Below are 20,108 nucleotides of genomic sequence, written 5' to 3' on the forward strand. Positions count from 1 at the left end.
ATATTAAATCTGCGTAAAATCACCACAAGCATCTTCATAGGGCATGCTAGCATACTGATGTTAGCATTCAGCTCAAAACACCACTCTGTGCAAATGTAGCCTCCCAGTGCTTTGTTGGCAGAGCTAGCATGTCTATATAGGAAAGTGCTGCTCAACATATGGCCTACGACAGGGAGCTGGGCGGCCCACCGTCCATTTAATTCACAATGAAGATAAATTATATCACACTGTTAATTATTATTATTTTTTTTTCTGAATGTAAAAAAGCGCCCCCGTGCATTAAATGAATCAAAATAAGGCTTTTTTATTTTTTTTTAAAAAAAGGTAAATTTCCCAGGCGGTCAAGGGGGAGATCCTACACTCGCTGACCCCCGAATGTCCTCAGATCCACAAGACGTCCCTGCATGCACCTGTCCTCCTCAGGGCTGTAGTGCTAGTAGTAGTAGTAGTAGTAGTAGTAGTAGTAGTAGTAGTAGTATTTGTATTCAGTCATCACACACAATACAGCAAAGACAAAACAATGTACAGTAAGTATATACATTTTTGATAACAACATAAAGTAAATAATGTATGGTGATAACGACTGAAAAGGTAAAGGCAGAAGCACAATGCTTATATATGCATACCCTACATAAAATCCTGCATTAAATTAAGCTACCCACCAGTAACCCCCCCCAAAAAAACCTATTTCAATGTGAAACTCTCAAAAATAGCCTTATAAGACATTTGTTTTAAAATCAATAGCAAGGTACACGTTCTTAAATTTAATCTTTCCAAAAATTGAACTCCAACAACAGAAATACATCTTCTTTTTTTCCCTTTTTTTCTAGATTTTTAGCTGCTGTGACTGGATTTGCCTCTGTATATACACTGATAAATATTATCAATGTTTGTGTATCAACTGGCCCCTCATCTCCTGTCATTTTGCAAAAGTGGCCCCTTGGCAAAGCAAGTTGAGTATCCCTGCTGTAGACTCTTAGTCTTTCTGTAATTCCACAAAAATGACAGAGTGTGAAACTTTTGGGGAGTTAACAGTAGAGGGAAGTGTACAGTTAGCTGTGTCACATTTAGAGCTTCCTGTTAAAAGCAAAAGAATAGAAATGTAATGTGGAGTTCACCCAATTGGAGGTGGCCCCCGAGTAGCAGCCGTTGTGTCTGTTTGGCCCAGTGGAGCTGCCTTTTTTCATTAGAGCCATGGCTCGGGGCCTTGTGTCTTTGCCGGATTGAAATCTGAATTGGTCTGTCCACCTTTTCTTCTGCGTCCCCTCTCCGTGCTCTGCTCCTGCAGCTGCTGTTTGTCATTTAAATAACAAATGCTGGTGGTTCCCTGATTTAGTGAGGGGTGCAGGCTTCTGATGTATATTAATATTGTCGCACAGTGCACTGTACCAGGGTCCATCATTCATTTGGATAAAAGAGGTGGAATTTAAAAACAGCCAATGCTTTACTTGGATACAGATTGCATCCATTTATTGCACTGAGTGATGGAACGGCCGGCAACTCTGTCCTTCACCTCCCCAGCGCTGAACCACTTCCCATAAAAGTAAAAAAGGATTCACCTCTGGCCCTTAAGGACCCTTCATATTCAACATGCGGAACGAGGGGCATCCCTCAGTTTCTCGACAGTTAACAGACTCACAGTCTGTTGTAAACGGTGAAAAAGAGGGAATACATCTTAAACATACATGATACCCGATGCATTCTTTTTCCTCAAATTAAATAAATTGTTAGAGTCATCTGCGCAATTTGTGCAAGTTAGATAATGTGCTGTTAGATATTTTACTCTGTGTGTTCTGGATTAAGTAACCAAAAGACAATCTGTTTCCTAAAATGAAAAAAGGAGTCCCTGATTGGCACATCCCCCCTCAGCCCTGTTCAGAGTGTTTTCCTGCTTCTTGAGTCTAGTGCCCCCTGTCCACCATGATTTATCATGCATCCCATGTCGTCCAATGTCAGTTTCTGCAGCTGCAACTGCTCTGTATAAATCTTTACTTTGGCAGCCTGCTGCACCATGTCTCTCCTCAGTAATCTCACCACTGGAGCCAGGAGATGCACATTCACTCTGACAAGCTTTCACACTCCCTGTGTACAAATTTTGGTTTGTTGCCACTCTGACATCAATGTGTTCAGAGGCAAAATCAGATTCAGTGATTCGCCGAGTGGAGTTGTTTTCTGGTTAACATCTTGTTTGCATGGAAAGACTGTTTGCCGCATTTAGTTGAACGAACAGCGTGTTGCTCTCAGTGAACACGACAGCCAAGTCTGTGTTTGAGTTGGCCAGAGGAAGTGGATTGTTGTATGTGTTAGTGGTTGATTTGAAACTCTGTAATCAGGAGTGAAAATGGTCTGCGGCTGGAGGTGTCTTCCAAGTCTCCATGGGGAATTACTGAGGCGGTACCCAGCTGTTGCTTTGTCTTCTTTCTTTTCCCTTTTAGCACTGTTGAGGAAGTGCTGAAGCCGGTTGTGAAAAAAAAAACCTCAACACAAAACAACTTCTATCTATCCAACTATCTGTTTGGATTAGATGACCACTCCATTTCTCAGCCTTAAATTGGCCATTTTCTACTTTTCTTACCACCATCAATCCAACAATCCAACTCAATCCAAACAAGTCCTAAAGAACAAAGTGTGCCAGTTTTCTGTTATATGTTACTGTTTTTTTTTTTAAAAAAAAATACAGATTGAAGTGGTCTCTTAAAGGAACAGTACACTCCTAAATAAAAAAACAACATATTTCTCTTCTTACTTATACTGCTATTTAACAATCTAGAGTGTTTTGTTGTGATTTGCTAAGTGTTGGTGATATCGGCTGTAGAGATCAGTTTGTGGTGCTCAAAACAGCAAAAAATATATTTGAAAACTCAACAGCAATGTCTTTTTCCAGAAATCGTGACCCAGTTACTCAAGATAATCCACAGGGCTTGTTTTCAGTAAATTCTTTTTTTTTTTTTTTTGCGCGCGCTTTTAACACCACAAGCCAAGTATCTTCTAGTTTCATTATATTTGAGAGAAGGCAGACATCTCTAAAGCTGATATCTCCAACACCTCACCTCAACTCAACTCACACCAATGCAATCTAGATTCATAAATACCACTTGAAAATGTCATTTACTTGGCCTTTTTCCAAATACAAATATAGATATTTTACTAAAATATTTGTAAATCAAAAATCACAGAGAATGAAAATGAATACATTTTTCACGCTCTACAATTTTGGGAAAATTATTTGTAAGGCAAAGATGAATCAGTATGTGTAAAGATCCTGATGGATTTTAATAGCCTTGGCTGGTCTCACACACAGACTAATTAATTATCGCAATTTTACTCCTCCCCTGCTGTCTCCCATGGTATAATGCCCTTCATCTTTATCTCTATAAAGGGATGATGGTAATAAACCCAAAAGTTGAACTTATTCAGTGTGCTATATTTCAGAAAGGGTTTGGAGTAAATAGGCAGCACGTGCAGTTAGTTTGATTAACCTCGTCGGCGCGTTATCTCTCTATGTTGCAAAGTGCCACATGTGGGTGCCCATGTGGAGGCCAGCCCCTCGGTCAGCCCTGCCTCCTATCCTCTCCCCTCTGTCTTCATGTGTCTCCTTGCCCGAGCAAGACGGCTGCGTGACAGATCACCTGCGTCTGAGGCCCGCCGTGTTCCTGCCCGGCGGTCCGGCCCCCTCTCATTAATGCCCAGGCTGGTGCGAGGGCCGTATGGCAGCACAAGACAAATAACGCTACCACTCAGCCATCACTTCTGCTGACAGAAATGCAGCCCACCGCACTATTTCGCCCTCTCCGGCTCCACTCCGCACCCTGCTCGCGCCTTCAAACCCTGCTTCTCTCTCTCCCTCTCCCATATCTCCTCCGTCCCCACCTGCACCTGCCTGTGCTGCTCCACCAAACTTTCACGGTGGTTTCTTGCTGTTGCTGGAGGCTGAGCTTAACACTGAAACCCACACAAGTTGACATAGTGTAACCATGAACCTGCTGCCTTTGTAACCACTCTAATTGTTTTCTGTTTGTGGAGACAGATTTGTTTTTAGCGGCTCAGTCTGTCAGGGGCTTCTTGACTCACTTGTGCGCAAACCTTCTCAGCGGGAGGTCTGATTTAAACGTCCTATTTTGGTCTGTTGTGAAAAGAACAGTGTGTGTATGTGTGTGTGTGTGTGTGTGTGTGAGACAGAGAGAGAGAGAGAGAGAGAGAAGCAGAGTGAGCAGGAGAGAGAAACACAAAGGCTAATCATTAAAGAGCTATTCAGCCCTGTTCGTTTAAGTGTGGGAATCAGCAGGCCCATTACTGTCAATGTGTAATTAGCTGATTAATAAACACGAGGAAGGGGAGTGCTCCAGGAAGGCCTGTAATGATTGTTTTTAGAGAGCATCACATGAGAGCTTATTAAGATGGTAAGATGGTTCCATTCAACCTCCCATTATCACCCACAATAAATGCGTGTACTGTAATTCTCCCATTGACAGAAAACCTTTGCGTTATAATGTCTTTATCGACCTTGATGTAAAACCAGTTGAGTGTAGGTGTTCTGGCCAAATTAAAGTACCTTTTATTAAAGCTGTTGATTATTCACATTCATCATTTTTAAATTAACTTGTATTGTACACGTTAATGTACAAAGATACTTTAATTTAAATTCGTTTTTGCTTGTGAATGCTTATGTTATTTACAGTCGTGCAAAGAAAAGCACTAAGTACTGTGCTTAAATTCAAATTTGAGGTACTTTTACATCACTTGAGTGTTTCAATTTTTTGCAACTTTACTAATATTATAAAAAAAATAATGTCTTGTTAAATATTACACCAGTGTTCCCAAGCTTTTTGGCTTGTGACTCCTCATTTAAAACCAGTGTTAGATTTTCATTCAAAAAGGTCTCTGATGCTTTAATGCTAATAACTGTTTGAGGCACAAAATTTTACAAAAAAGCAAAGATTAGGGAAAAGTCTGAAAAAAGTACCCATCAGTAATTTCACAACCCCATGTCATTTCACAGCTTCTCAGATTTATGCTGTGATCCTTTGACAGGAGCCCCACTGAAACTGTAGGTTGGTTAAAAAACAAGAAAATGCTACTTAAAAGGATAGTTTGGGATTCATGAAGTAGGGCTGTATGAGATACTTATGTATAGTCAGTGTATTACATACAGTAGCTGGCGGCTGGTGTGCCCTCAGTCTGCAGAAGCAGACGAGGTATGCACCACACAACTCAGTATTGCCCTGCTGTACGGAGGGGTGGATATCAAAATGTGTTTTAACCATTTATAAAAATACAGTATTTAGTCTAAGTGGACACTGTATTGAGAGTGTTTTCAATGTGAAGTTTTGTGTCAGTCGCGTAACAGCCGTCAGCACTTTCTGACCCAAACAGCTGACCGGCGGTGGATGAGAAATGTAGTTCCTAAGAAAAAGGCTGTGTGATGGTGAGGTAAAGCAGTCAAAATACTCTAAATGTAGCATCCACTTAGACTGATATTGATATTTTTTAGGTAGGCCTTTTTTTAAAGTGGTTAAAATTCACAGGGTTCACAGGGTGTGCACCCTGTGTGTTTTTACAAACTGGGAGCACGCCAACCGCCAGCTACTGTATGTACTAATATAACTGACTATACATAAGTATCTCATACAGCCCCACTTCAAAAATCTAGAACTATCACTTTAAGCATTGACGCCTCAGCACTAACAACATAATAATACAATATATATTCAAAATATCAGTCACAGGGGGAATTTTTCTGCAGAATGAGTACTTCTATGCTCCACACAGTTATTTTGTCCATACTTTTACTAGCTGCTCTGTTGCTTGCTTGCCAGTCACGTTAGTAGCAAGTGATCGGATCACATTTGGTCTTGGTGGTTGTTTACACTTGTATTTAGAGCTGTCTACTTGTGATTGTGAATGCAAGTTAATGTCAGGTCTCTGAAATAGGATTTTGTTTGCAGAATTCTTGCCTTGTAAAAGAAGATTTTAAAATTGTTGCATTGGTAGTTTTACATACTGTAAGTAAAGGATTTAAATACTTCATCCACCATACAGTAGGCTCATGAGAACTTGATTACTGGTTCAGTGATTAGCTGGAATAATGTCAGTTTTCCTTAAATTAGTAAATGTTTAGTTCATATAAATAGCTGCTCTTTTGATCCCACTGTAAAAATGTGTATAAACAGCTTATCCTGACTGTGACCTTGACCTGGATAGAGGCTTGTATCTGGTTTGCCCAGTGCATGTTAACACACTCACAAACTAAATGTTCCCAGCCATTTCTGTGTATCTGTCAAATATGGAAACCCCTGAATTTTGATCCAAGCCTTTGACCATGTTTAACCCGAGTGTTTGGGTTGAAACTCAGCAACGGTTAGTCATCATTCCCTCAAGAAATATTAATCAATTATCTTGCCCGCCGGATCAGTTTGGGAAAGAAGTCATCTGGAAAGAGGCACAAGCAGATATAATGGGAAGGAGCAAAAGCACATGCCAGTGAATGCTGTAATGCCTAATCCTTTGAGACAGCCCAGAGCCACAATGTCACTTCTAGTTCCCTTGTCCTCTGCTCTGGGACTGCCTCGCAGATGTCTTGTGTGACCGCCGCTAACTTTTTTTGGGCGAGATTGGAAAGATTTATTTATCAAGCATGTTAGGGAGCACAATTGTTTCAGTGTTCCTCTGTCTTCTGCAAAAATTGGCCCCTTTTCTCTTTCAGATATTTCCCCTCACTCGCAGAAACAAAACGCTATAAAGGTGAGCGAGATTAAGAGAAAGAGGATCTTTAAAAAGGAAGGTAGTCAGTGAGATGTGAACGTCTGATGAATGGAGTTAAAAACATACAGCTTCTTACACTGCATAACTGGAGAGGGCGGGGTGGGTTAAGCCATAGGAGCAGCACAGATTGGCCTTTTAATAACCATGTCCACAAGTCATATGGGGCCAAATTGGATTTGGCTCACTTGACCAAAACCTCATTAATATTTAACCTATTAGAAGAGGATTGCTTCAAAGTTTTATTTTAATATACCTAAAACAGCAAGCGATCCATGAGTCGTGGACTAAATTTAATTTTTATTCGAGGGGCTCTCCATTGAAACATTGGAGGAAAATGTGATTTATGTGAGTATCATTTACTGTTTGCTTCAGTGTTGTGTTACATGTCCAGAATATGATATCTGGGTTTTTTTTACTCTCTCTGCAGCTAGCAACCCATTTCATGAGGATCATCAGAGAGAAGAGGCACAGGGAGCCAGTAACACCTCAACCCCAGACGATGTGGGACCAAGTGCACCAAGTTCACAGAGTTTATCTTTCCTCCTGGGGGACAGTGAGGAGACCTGAACGGGGCTGGACATGGATGCCTAAGTGACAAAGGAAAAACTATTGTGCCAGAGAATGAAAAGGCCAATGCTGCACAAACTTCATGACAAAGAAAAAAAAAACACAAAGCACATCGTTACTTCTCAAATCAGCATGTTACTGCTAGATCCAGTCTTTCCAGGTAGTGTATTAAAGCATGACAAATGTTAATGCAATCAAGCCTTGTTAAGCACTCTGCCATCTCCTCAAAGCAGCTTCAAGAGGCTCCTTGTTTGACTCAAGACTGGAACGGCTCCTCCTGTTTCCACACACAGTCTCCAGGCCACCTGCTACCACACAATCCAACAATTATGTCCACTCTAGTAGCGCAGCGTTTGTCAGCGGGAGCGGGATAGTCAGGTGAGGCTGGATGGCCGGGAGGGGGCGGGGAGTCTGCTCCACTTTACGACAGACACCAGCGGCTGTGCAGGAAGCACGTAGCTAGCTCCGAGACAGGCGAGCATCAGAATGTTTAGCAACCACATGCTGCTACAGGGTTCAGAGAGGCGACCACCGGTAGAGAGCCACACAAAGTACAGGCCTCCTATTAGCATGGATTTGAAAAGCTACAGTTTGTACAAAGGTGCTCATTAGCACAACACAGGGGGAGCGTAGTCGCCATCCTCGGAGGGCCGCCTCTGTTCTCTTAAGCTTACCTTCCATATTCAAATTCGTCCAAATGTATTTAAGTTCAAGGCCAGCTGCAAATCTGTTTGAACAGCCTGTTTTTCAGCAGTTGTGGATTAGTTGCTTTTGGGGCTGTGCAGAAAGGAGTCGGAGGAGCATTTGGAGACAGGAGAGGAGAGTCGTACACTGTATTTTCACCTACCCTTGGGGTATACATTTCCCCGGCTCCCTCGGCATCAGATGCATTAAAAGATCAATGGCAGCATACAGTGAGATCAAACACAACACTTCTCACCGAGCTGGTAAACACGCAGTATTTTCAGAAAAATGCATTCTAATATAAGAGTCAAGTGAAATACATTCTGCTTGACCCCAACAATGTAGGTGATAACTATCTTTAAAAACACAGTCGCATGCCTAATCTCTACTGGTGTCTTTTACAGCAAAATGTTGCCGTGAAGAGAAACTGAGTTTTTTTTCTGAAATCTTCCCAGCAACAAAAGGCACAGGTATGCACTTTCTACAATGATTACAAGATACCTTTTTTGTGTGAAATGGACTGCATTATCATCAGCTACATTCTGCATGTCTTTCTCAGACACTTTAAAGCCGTATTTAAGAGAAGAATCGCATTTAGTAGAATGAGATTTGCCAATTAACGTGAGTTATATGTCTGCAATAATCTGTCTGAGAAGGCTTTATGTGATCATGTTGGCCAGGGATGACATTTATAAATGCTGTGTGTGCACACTCGTCTAAATGGATGCCTCACACAAGACATCCTGCCACGGGAATCAGTCAGTGTTGCGACAGAGAGCCCCCCACACACACACACACACACCTCCCCCCACTCCTTGCTACCACCGCTGCAGCTTGACCAGGAGCACTGCGGGCTCTTTTCTCACCAGTAATATATAATCCAGACTGAATACATTCATAATTAGAAAAAAAATATTTGATAAATACATTGGTGGCTTCTTTAAGACATATGCCCCTGGATGTGTTGACAAGTATTGACTGTGTAGTGTTTTAAGGAGAGCTTCTCGCCGTTGCCCAATCCGTCAGTCTGTGTTTTGGTGCCAAGGCATTGACAGGAAAGGAAGACGCATCAGTTCGGATACAGTTCCATCAGTAGTTGAAGGGGAAACACCTTTCCTGCCTCGCTGGTAATTAGCAGTCACCATAATGACATCTCAGCCAGACCATATGCCCCAAAATGTATTTCCAATGGCCAGGAAGTGGGGGAATGGCTTCCGTGCAGCCAGTCAATTGCCCTGTTACAGTTAAGGAATCAGGCAGGCTGGTACCACTCATATTTCATCCCAGGTAAAGATTACCTGTCAGACCCATGGGAGATGTATTGATCTGTTTTCCTTTTTCCGCCAGCAATCACCTGACAAAGGCACCTAGGAGGCGAGTGAATGAGTGATGCCTGGTCTGTCTGCTCCAGCATAGTGGCTTCTAGTGTCCACTGATGGGTGGAGAGGTGATGAGGAAGAGGAGAGATAATGCAGTCATAAACTCTGTTTGAACCTCCTCTGTATGCATGCAGGGCAGCCCCTTGGTTCCCCCGGGGTCACAGGTCAGTGGGGAATTGCTTTTTTTTTTTTTTTTTTTTTTTGCTCCTTTCTTGTCAGTGGCGTTTGTTCTCGCTGTGTCGTGTGTAGTGATGATAGAAACACATGCAAAAGAGGCTCTCTGGTTCCTGCTGACAAATGCATGTTGCGAGTCACCGTAGTTCAACTCACTTTGGGTTTCAAAAGTGATCCGGTTTGATCCGGGCACTCTTCTCGCATTGAGATCCAACCTTGTGTGGTCGGGGGTTTCCTGTGATTGTCAGTGAGGCGATGCTGCACCAGCAATGATCAATATACTTTACATTATCTCGTGTTTTTTTGGCAGCTAAGAGTATTTATATATTTGCCTTGTTCAATGGAATGTCAGACTTGATATTATCCATGAAGCCATGCATTTTAAAGTGATTGCACTGTATAAAATGTGTAGTATTTATGATGTGATGCATAATTATAGGACCATTAATTGAGGATTTAGGTCTTAGGACATTAAATTCATAAATTCAATTTCATGATAGATAGTTGAGTAGATATGTCTCTCTAATTTTTTACTGTCATATTTTTTAATTTCATTTACAAGGATTTAAATATATCTCCCTGATATCAGGGCTCTTAGGCAGCTATCCACATTTGATACGTAGTACAAATAGCATCTTATCTCATAGGCTGTTATCTTTATATTTAATAGCAGTGGAGGCATGCCTAATTGCTTTGCAAATGATCTAAAGAGGATTACTCCTCCCTTAGAAAGCCTGCACGGTGTCACTAGATGTTAAAGAGGCATTACAATGGTAAAATTCAATCAAACCTGCAGTGCAGTGTTTATGCAGAAGCTGTTTTCTATGATGGTGTTATGTCAAAATTATTATCAGTATGAGGTGGATACTCTGCTTTTAAATAAACTCTGTATGAACATGAATATGTACTGTTAAGAATGACAAACTCTTTTTAGATGTACTTCTATTTATTTATATGTCATTTGTGCATTTTCAAATTGATATAAATGGGATTTTTTTTAAAGATGATATAATGTCAGGCCTTTATGTCATATGTGATGTTATTATCATTCCTCTATTTCATGAGTATTCATAGAAAAAAACTGCAATGTCTATTTATTTCCAATACTGAATTTGTGTGCAATAAATGAGTGATTATTATTATGTGAAATGTGTAGATATGGCTTGAGATTAAGATTGTACATATTTACTGACTTACTCTGTGCCCATATTGTCTTCCTTTGGCAGTATTGCAGTATAGAGAGGGAACACATGGAGAGATGGGGTGATTACGTATACTGACTGGTATTGAACTGTGAACGTCGTGGTTACGGTGCATGGTATTCATTGTAACTAGTGGAGCAACAGGGTGCCTAAAAGTTCATTTTAATATAAAAAACATTTTCTTATACATGCTATGGCCCTGGCATAGATATTGAATGCATTTGTGTTGGAACAATAGTTGATTCTCTAAAGGTCGATTGACAAAATTAAACATTATGCTATTTTTTCAAGTAATTTATTAAGAAACAAGACTAAGTCCATGCTAGCAGCTCTGTGAGGCTCAGACACAGCGGTGCTTTGAGCTCAATGCTAACGTCAGCATGCTAATATGTTTAATGTAACAATGCTAACATGCTGTTTCTTTTTTTTTTTTTTTAGAAAAATCTTGCAAGGTGTTTTGCTTTTATACAGGATAGCTGGAGACTGACAGCGAGTGAATGGGGTTAACAGTCAGCAAAGGGCTGCAGGTTGGAAATGAACTCGGGCCGCTGCAAAGGACTTTGCTCACGTGAGGCACACAATCTACCAGGTGAGCTAGAGGTCACCCCAACATGCTAATTTTAAGCAAGTATATTTCACAATGTTTGCCATCTTATTTCAGCATGTTAATATGCAAACATTTGTTATTTTGTACTAAACAAAAAGGCAATGTAATTAAGTTTTTTTTTTTTTTTTTTTTTTTTTATCACTGGCCGACATTCCCGTCTTTAAGAGGCTGTACTGGGCTGAGCTTTAAAGCTGCAGTGATGATACTGGTATCATATGAAACTAAAAGAATACTATCTTATCAGGGAGGGGGATAAACAACGCTCCAAAGTCAGGCTAAATTTTGGCAATGGAGAAATGGCATGGTCATTTCAAAGGAGTCCCTTAACCTCTGACCTCACGATATCTGAATGAAAATGGGTTCTATGGGTACCGATTAGTCTCTGCTTCACAGACATACCCACTTTATACTATTCCCATGCAATTTTTTGTTGACATTTGATCTCTTATTAAGACAATCTGGTAAGAATCCCTTTACCATGTCAATATGGACTTCAAAACTGTTTTGTCATGCAAAATAATTGAACTGAAAACGTGATTAAAAATTTTTTGATTAATTGTGATTAATTATTGTAATTCTGTGATTAATTGCAATTTAAAAAATCTATTGTTTGACAGCCCCATTGTTAACTGGTTATGGGCTTTTGACTTTTGGTAGGACGAAACGAGCAATTTACCTGTGATTGGTATTTTTCACTATTTTATAGACTAAATTATTAATTGAGAAAAATAAACAGGTTAACCAATAATAACACTAATTGTTTCTCGCTGCTGTAGAATACTTTTCACAATGGAGTGACACAGGCCCCACAAGATTTGACAGTGGTCCCTGTGAATACAAATGTTAGTGTGGCTGACAGAGAAAATACTCCCTCAGCCGATGGGGATTATCAGTAGATCCCCCACTGTTAATCTTGCGGCTGAATGCTGAAGATGGTAGTAGTCACTTTGCCACGTGTTGAGAGTGGGAGCAATTCTCTGCGCTCACTGGTGGTCCAGCAGTTACAAATCACATCATCAGCTGTCTGAGCACCCACAGCCACCTCTTCTCCACCAGATTGATGGTGAAATGGAGGAAAAATCAATGGCTTCCTCTCGTCAGAAAGAGCCAGCTCTGTCATGTTTGGGAGTTTGACGTTACCCCCTCTTACTCTCTCTGGGCAATGGGAAATTGAAAGCAGAGTTTGAACAAATTGACAGACGTGAATAGACTGGAGTGTCTCGAGTCGATATAATGACCGATTTCAATCTGCTGGAGAAGATCACAGTGATCAGGTTGAGTTTCTGGTAAATGATAGTTAGTCTTCAAACTGACTCGAGAGCTCCTGTGTAGGTGACCCTGTGAGTAACAGCAGTCAGTTTTCTTACTAGTCAGCCCCTCTGGAGTCCCCCTCCATCACTTCATCCTTATCAACACCATGACACACTGCAACTGTGAAGCAAGGTTTCCATTCACTGCCTGCTCTGAAATGAGCAAGCATCGCCGAGCTTTTCCACTCCGACACATATTCCCCCCCTAATGGGAAATTCAAATATCACATATCAGCTGAATGCAATATTCACTTAGCGAGAGATAACACTCTGCTTGATGTGTCTCATGTATCCGGTTCAGAATAGGCACGGCTCAGGCTCTGACACCAGATCTGACTGTGAAACTTGGTGTATAAATTCTGTCTGAAGCTGTGTGTGCGGCCCGTTCATTCGCTCCGTGTGCTTTATTGGCGTGCATGTGTTGGTCCTCTTGTGTATTTGAGGGAGAGCAGATTCCAGGGCATCTGTGCTTGTCCTGCTGCCTCTCTCATGTCTTTACACCAGCACCATCCCTTTTCATTTCTGCTGGCATTCTAATCAGAGCGTTACGAGCTTCAGCGGGTGAAGTACGCAGAAAGTTGTGTTTCCTGACAGCCAATAAAAACCGTATAATCTCACTGATTCAAGTGGCCCATTTAAAAAAAAAAAACTAACTAGTGCTATCACTCAGACCACCCCCTTCCCTTTTTCTTTAATGCCCTTTTTTTATTTAATATATAGCCCATGAAAAATGAGAGACTCCCGCTTCGCCGTGTAGATATTTTGTTGCTGATGATGCGAGACGAATTTCCATCACAGCTTTGTTTCCAGCGGGTGAGCGGATAATCTTTTACAGCGCAGGGAGGGAGGGCACCACTCCCATCAATCTCCAGGGCTTATAGCAGCCGCATGGTTGCCTCACCTGACCAGAAAGCCTGCACGGCACCACGCCGGCAGCCCACTCAGGGTCAGGAGCCACCGGGCGACATGGCCACACTGAAAGCTCACTTATGGAGCAGCCACCTCCCAAACCCTCCTTAACCTGCAGAACAGTGCTTCACTTGTGTTCCATTATTCCTGTCATTGTTATTATGTCATTTTTCTAACAAGGCAGTCACGTCTGAGAGAGCAGCATTGCTTTCCCGCTGACAGCCCTGTGAAACTATGTTTGCATCGAGGGCCTCAGCTGCTCCTTTTGTCGACACAAAGCTGCTCCAGAGGTTTCACCCCTCTGCGCTCCTCAGCCATGTGCATTATGCGTTGTAAAGCAAAAGGTTTCAGTTTTAGCTGTGGCATCCTGCCCAGGCAGCCTCTTGAGAGGGGGCCCCTGGTGGCCCCCGTGCTGGTGGAGTAGCTGGCAGGCGTGCAGCCTGCTGCTCTCCGAACCCCGCTGCCTTGGCAATCGCCCGCTGCACAGCTCCTCCCGTGGAGACTGTGCCGCTCTGATTGACAATAATGGGAAGTGGCAGAATCGATGGGAGACAAGAGAGGGGTGCACGTGAAATTCTCCTGGAGCTTCCAGTCACAGACCATGGGCTCTGGCACCACTCACCTGTCATCCCCGCAGCACCAGGATTAGGGCCTTTGACAGCAGGAGCAGCTTGAAGAGAAAGATGCTGTGGTCGGCATCGCCACTGACAGCCAGGAAATGGTGCCTCTCCTGCACACTTAGACTGCATATACGTCTCATTACAAGGCTACGCCCGAGCACCACACTGCTCCTAGGGAGTTGTATCTAACATTTTTTGCCTAAAGATGAGAAAAACCATACGTCAAATTGAGACAAGATAAAATGACAAAACAAAAGAACACAAGATGTGGAATAACCTGAAAGCAGTGGATGACAGTGCCTCTAATGAGCCATTTAAGTGAGTGCTTTCAAAAGGTTTCTCATTTCAAGGATTAAAATAGCAGTTCACCTTGTGCTTCGGCATGGCGTGTGCGTGTGTGTGCGTGTGTGTGTGTGGCGGCAGCAGCAGCGGATGGAGGGCAGGTGTCGTGACAGAAGGGGCACTCCATTCTCTAATTGATCAGCAAAAGATGCACATGAAGAAGACGTTAAAGCAAAATGAAGTCATAACAGTGGATTGAGACATTTATTAAGTCAGACGAAAGGCCCTCAGAAACGTTGAGATTGTTTATTGATTTTTGTGTTTTGGCTGGCTGCGCAGGAGTAATCGCTCGTGCTGCTGCCACGTGGAGGCAATGGGGGCTCGAGTGCAGCCAAATGTTCAGGTGTAGGCGCTGACTTCCTCTTAAAGGAGGCACCTTTAACTAGCAGAACAAGGAGACGCCATTACGACTGCAGTTGTTTCATCATTTATATAAGAGTTCTGACCCATATAAGCTGTCCATCCGTTAGCTGAGAATACCAACCACTGTCACATGTAATGATTCCTGGTGTGTATTGCTGATGTATTAGCAGATTGAGAGAGTCGGTTGTTCTCAGCGTGCTTGACTGATAGTGTGGCATACTGTTCATATAAGATATACAGATCTTTTAGCAGACTGCGCTTTCCTGTTTTTGTTTACACAAAGTGGTTGCAAGGAAAGCGTATGATTTGGCAAATTAACCCTTTAAAACTTTTGCATGTAAAGCTTTGAGGCCCTTGCAAATTGGTGCACTTTCTTTCAAAAAATAGGAAAAAAGGAAATGAGAAATGTGTTCCACAAATTGGATAAAATGATTTTAAAACAGCAAGGGATGTCTAGGTTAAAATAAGAAAAAGCTAGGGGGAAAACTTTTTTTTATTTATAATTATCATAATGGAATATTTAAAATTATTATACAGTTTTTAAGCACCTTTTTTTCTAGGTCATTTCCTGTTGTTTTTTTTTCTTTTCTTTTTTCTTTCTTTTTTAAACCAATTTTTCTACTTATTGCCAAATTGCTAATTTTTGGCTTGTTTCTGCTGGCATTGCTCATTGCTTTCTTCCTGTGGTTTTGAAAGGAATCAAGCCAATTTGCTCAGGTTTCACAGAGTTAATTGACAATAATTGTTATCTGTGGCCTTACATTATATATTTAAGCATATAATCAGCTGTAAACCACAATCCCTTTACTTTTGTCTGCCAAGAGAGGAAATTAAAACAATTTCCCTGCTTCCCAAATGTCCCGCTGCAAACGTGTGCTTTCATGTGTTTGCGCTGACTGGTGCTGGTGAGTGTTAGGTAGAGTTCAACCATACTGGTGACATCAATCTGCCTGCTCTTTATTAGACGGAGCAGTGAGGTGTAACTGACTGCATTGTCCACAGATGGACTGGGGCCCATAGCACACGGGACCCTGGTCAGCCACCCTGACAATACAATCAATAACCACACACTCATTATGGGAGCCCTGCCTGCCTTCTCCTGCCTTCCTGCCCCGTGGAGCCTCCCTCCATGCCTCACCCTATCTTTAACTCGCTCTTTCACTCTCTGTTTCAACTGTCCTGTGTTTAAAGTCCTCTTCTTTTTCCTCAGTGTATCACTTTTGAGTTCATACAGTATTGTTTTTCTCTCAAGTTATATCAAAAGGAGAGACGGGGTGAGAGGATGCTTGGACGTCCCAGCTCCAGCTGCTTAGGCTGCTACGATATTCAGTAGTCAGGCCGGACAGTAGTGGATGACAGTGATCCAGCATGGAGCCTGGGGCCTATAAATGGTAATGCCCTCCACTTGCCTTCCTCATAAAGCATAATAAAAGGAGGTTATAAATCCTACCAATTAGCTGCGTCCATCAGTCGCCTTAATTGGAGTGTCGTGACTGGCTAGGGGATGACCTTGTGTGCCAGAGAGCCAAGACAGACGAGGGGGCCAGGGGGGAGATCTATGTGGATGTGGAGGACTTGGGCTTCTTTAAATCAACTGTATCTAACAGGCCATACTGTAGTTAAGGGTCGGGCCATATGGCGGTAAAACGTTTATGCTGACTGGTCGTGTTGATGTCGTCAGTGTAAATGTGTAGGGTTTTCAAATGCATATGAATATGCTTCAGGCCAAACGCTAATAGTTAGGACTTAAAGGAACAGCGGAGCCGAAAATGATAATCACGCAGAAAAAAATTGATAATTGATACTCGCTGATATTTGTTCAAAAAGTTGTAGTTATATCAAGTTAAAACAGTAATGTTTGTACAGCAGAGCAGCATGCATGTCCATAAATGTTTCCTAAAAGACCTGAAGCAGGACAATCCAAGTGTCTCTGGATCCAGAGGGCCAATATATATCTAATTATTTACCAATCCACCTCTGAGCAACACCTTAGTATCACAACACTCGTCACCCTTCAGCCACTAGCGTCAGTTTGTAAAGCTGTTGTTGAGAGTGAATACCAAATATTTATGAACAAGTTGACTGACCATTCTACCTTAGTGAAGCACAAAACCAGTGTGCGTAAGCCTTGTAACATATTTAGCAAGTGTTGAATGGTGGGGGTGGCCTTACTGCAGTAAAATATGGAAATATCGCCTGGGAACCCCAAGAATAAACTATTGCATAGAAAATCTTATATCTTGTCAAAGTATTAGTAGTAAGTTAATTAACGACGTTAAAAAATATTACGATATTACGCCACAAAACATTTTTCACCATTTTCTGACATTTTAACCCTTTGAAACTTGGACTGATATTACTTTTCTGCTGTATTCAGATGGAATCACAAGTATTTAAACCTTCAAAATTCAAGAGAATTGTTTTGTTATCTTTACAAAACATGGGGGAAAAGGCAATGAGCAATTTAGCAAGAACTCTTCTGGAAATTGCAGGAAATTAGTAGATTTTTGAAATTTGAAATATTTTTATAATTATCATAATTAAATATTTAAAGTTAGAATTCTGACAATTGTTTAGGTCATTTTCTCATTCTTTCTTTGTTTTTACTTTTTCTGTCTTTTTAGGTTATTTTCTTGTACTTTTTACAGTCATTTCTTCTGAAGTTGCTCATTGCCTTTCCCCCCTTGTTTTTGAAGAAAATTAAGCCAAAAAGCTCCAGTTTTAAACGTACAAGACCAAACAACTACTTGATTATTTGAGAACACAATCCACAAATTAATCTGTAACACCAGAGATTTTGTATGTGAACCTCTAAAACTTGTATTTTCACAGTTGCTGACTGCAAACTTCAGTGGAGACACAACTGACATGATGGTGAAAGTAAACTATTTACTTTCTATTTACCAGCTCAGAGTTTCTTGAGTGACTGTGATAAGGGATACAATATGGCTAAAGTCGCCCGGTACCCTCATTGCCTTTGATCAGAGACCACAGGTGTTCTGGGTTCAGTAGGCTACACTCTTCCTGTAGTGCAGCGCTTGTTCTTTCTTCCCCTCAGTGCAGCAGTTACAGCTACCCTCCGTCCTCCTGTGGGCCTGGCCACCACACCTTTCCTCTCAACACCTCAGTCAAGCGCTCTCTGTGGCCACTCAAACCTGAGACCTCGGCTTCCGCTCTTACTACCAACGTCCACTATCTCATGACACTGCTCCCTCCGAGAGGAAACACTGAACCCGTTTGTCTGTGCAGAGCTTCGTGTGCAGACGCTGATGTGTCCTTACACTGCGCGTTCTCTCCCTGCTCCCATCCCTCCACCTTCGGGATTAGGCAGTAAAGACCAGTTAACCAAGCAGCTGTCGGGGAAGAGTTTCTCTCCGGCTGACTGAAGGCTGCCGACAGTTGTTTCCTTTCTCTCTTACCGTCCGGAGATAATTCAGTCAACGGGCTTTGAACTGCAGATAAGAGAGGAAGAGGATGATCCCGGGGATGGGCCTGCTGTACATGGGGCAGGGGTGAAGGAGCAGGAGGGCAGTGCAGGCAGAGGGAAGCAGGGGCAGGTGTATGGGAACTGGAGAGGGCCAAGTGAGATAAGAGCTGTGACAGATGCAACTGTCCAATTTACAGTACACTCTTAGTTTTATGTGGTTTAAAACCGATGCTGATTTGCGTGCCCTTTTGTCCTCCTTCGTAATACTTTTCTTTTCATGTAGCATTCCATTATTACATCATCGTCACCTCCTGCGCTGATTGAATAATTACATGGAAACCAATCTTATCAAACACAAGAAAAAAGCTTTTCCATATCAGAATCTTGTGTCCGATTATAATCAAAAAAACAAACAAACAAACCTCATTATACAACCAGTCATTTCTCCCGTGCTGCCTCACATCATTCTGTTCTTCTGTTCATCCTGCATTTTATGAATGTAAAAAGACGAGGGAGAGGAAATTAATTTCCAATAAACGCTTGACAGAGTGGCTTTTGTTTTGTCTTAGGCACGTGGTTTTGCATACCTGCCAGGTGTTGTGCGTCTCAACCCCCCCCCCGCCTGGATCCCGTGCTCCATGGTGAGGTGCACGATGAAAGGCCTCGGGTGGCCCATCAAAGAGCCCATTGAGATCCAGCCACGAGCAGGACAGAGGGCCACAGTGTGGGCCGTGGAAATTTGACACCCTCTGACAGAAGCTCCATACAGCCCACTCAGGGCCACGCTGACAGCATCGCTCGCAGGAGATCAGGCATGTTCTCATTCACTGCTACTGGCTCACTACCTGCTGACCCGGGCAGAGACACCGTTAGAGAGACACAGAGAGAGAGAGTGAGATGTTTACAGTCAGAGAGAGATTGAGCTGAACGAACATGTGACATAGACTATCTTAAGTTTTAATATGTTGTTTATCTTCCATGAAAAAATTATAATCCAGTTAGATATTTGCAGCAAAATAAAAAAACAACCAAAAAAAAAGAGATCCGAATATTTTACAAAGCTACCATTACTACATTACTACTGCAGTGTGCTGACCTTGATGTGACATGACTTTTGATCTGTGCAAGGTTATCTGATGAATGATGTTTTGATTCGTGACTGACATGAAAATTGTGGGTATGTGTGCTGGACAAACAAAGTTAAACTGGGTGCCACTCATTGAATCTACACTACGTGTGTCATAATGGCCTCCGAACATCTTCTGCCAAAACTATGAATACTGTGGTAGAGATAGTTAAACAACTGTGATCACTAGAGATGTCCTGATCAAGTTTTTTCCCCCCAATCCCGATCCAAGTCATTTGATATTGAGTTTTTGCAGATACCAAGTCCTGATCTGATACTTGCAGTAACCTGGATAACACAGCTGCACAGTGACCACAGGTTCTTTAAGTTATTAAAATTATTCCAGTGTTTGCTTGACAGTTTAATGGTTCTACGATGCAATACAAGAAAACATGTCTGCATCCAAACAGATCCTAAGGGTTTTTTTAATTTTGTTTTTTACCAAATAACAAAGTAAACAAACTGAAAATGTTTATATATGGCTCTTATCACAAATCCACTTAGTCCTGCATTTGTTTTTTAACAAACTAACAGTAACTAACAGTAAACAAACTAAAATGTGTCTTTAGAAATTGCTCTCAAATCCACTTGGTGTAGAATTTTCTGTACTGCTGAACTTTGACATTGCAAGTAACA

The 20,108-nt window shown here is 41.9% G+C and overlaps 1 protein-coding gene across 8 annotated transcripts in view; it reads left to right on the top strand.

Annotated features, from left to right (window-relative positions):
- Positions 1 to 19,602, top strand: part of LOC121953601 (G patch domain-containing protein 2-like) — a 39,390-nt gene extending 19,788 nt beyond the window's left edge. Inside the window, exons 11-15 of one of the 8 annotated variants that reach the window (XM_042500775.1) lie at positions 7,190 to 7,707; positions 8,418 to 8,483; positions 9,361 to 9,556; positions 11,207 to 11,357; positions 18,916 to 19,602. In XM_042500775.1, the coding sequence (XP_042356709.1) occupies positions 7,190 to 7,329 (140 nt within the window). In that variant the 3' untranslated portion in view covers positions 7,330 to 7,707; positions 8,418 to 8,483; positions 9,361 to 9,556; positions 11,207 to 11,357; positions 18,916 to 19,602. Of the gene's footprint in view, positions 1 to 6,703; positions 6,724 to 7,189; positions 9,557 to 11,206; positions 11,358 to 16,171; positions 16,311 to 18,915 lie in introns of those variants that run through there. The other 7 variants (XM_042500771.1, XM_042500774.1, XM_042500773.1 and 4 more) reach the window with 7 other exon arrangements.
- Positions 19,603 to 20,108: the final 506 nt, after the last annotated feature.

The sequence above is a fragment of the Plectropomus leopardus genome, chromosome 14 (assembly GCF_008729295.1).
Source record: "Plectropomus leopardus isolate mb chromosome 14, YSFRI_Pleo_2.0, whole genome shotgun sequence".
NCBI classification, from domain to species: Eukaryota; Metazoa; Chordata; class Actinopteri; order Perciformes; family Serranidae; genus Plectropomus; species Plectropomus leopardus.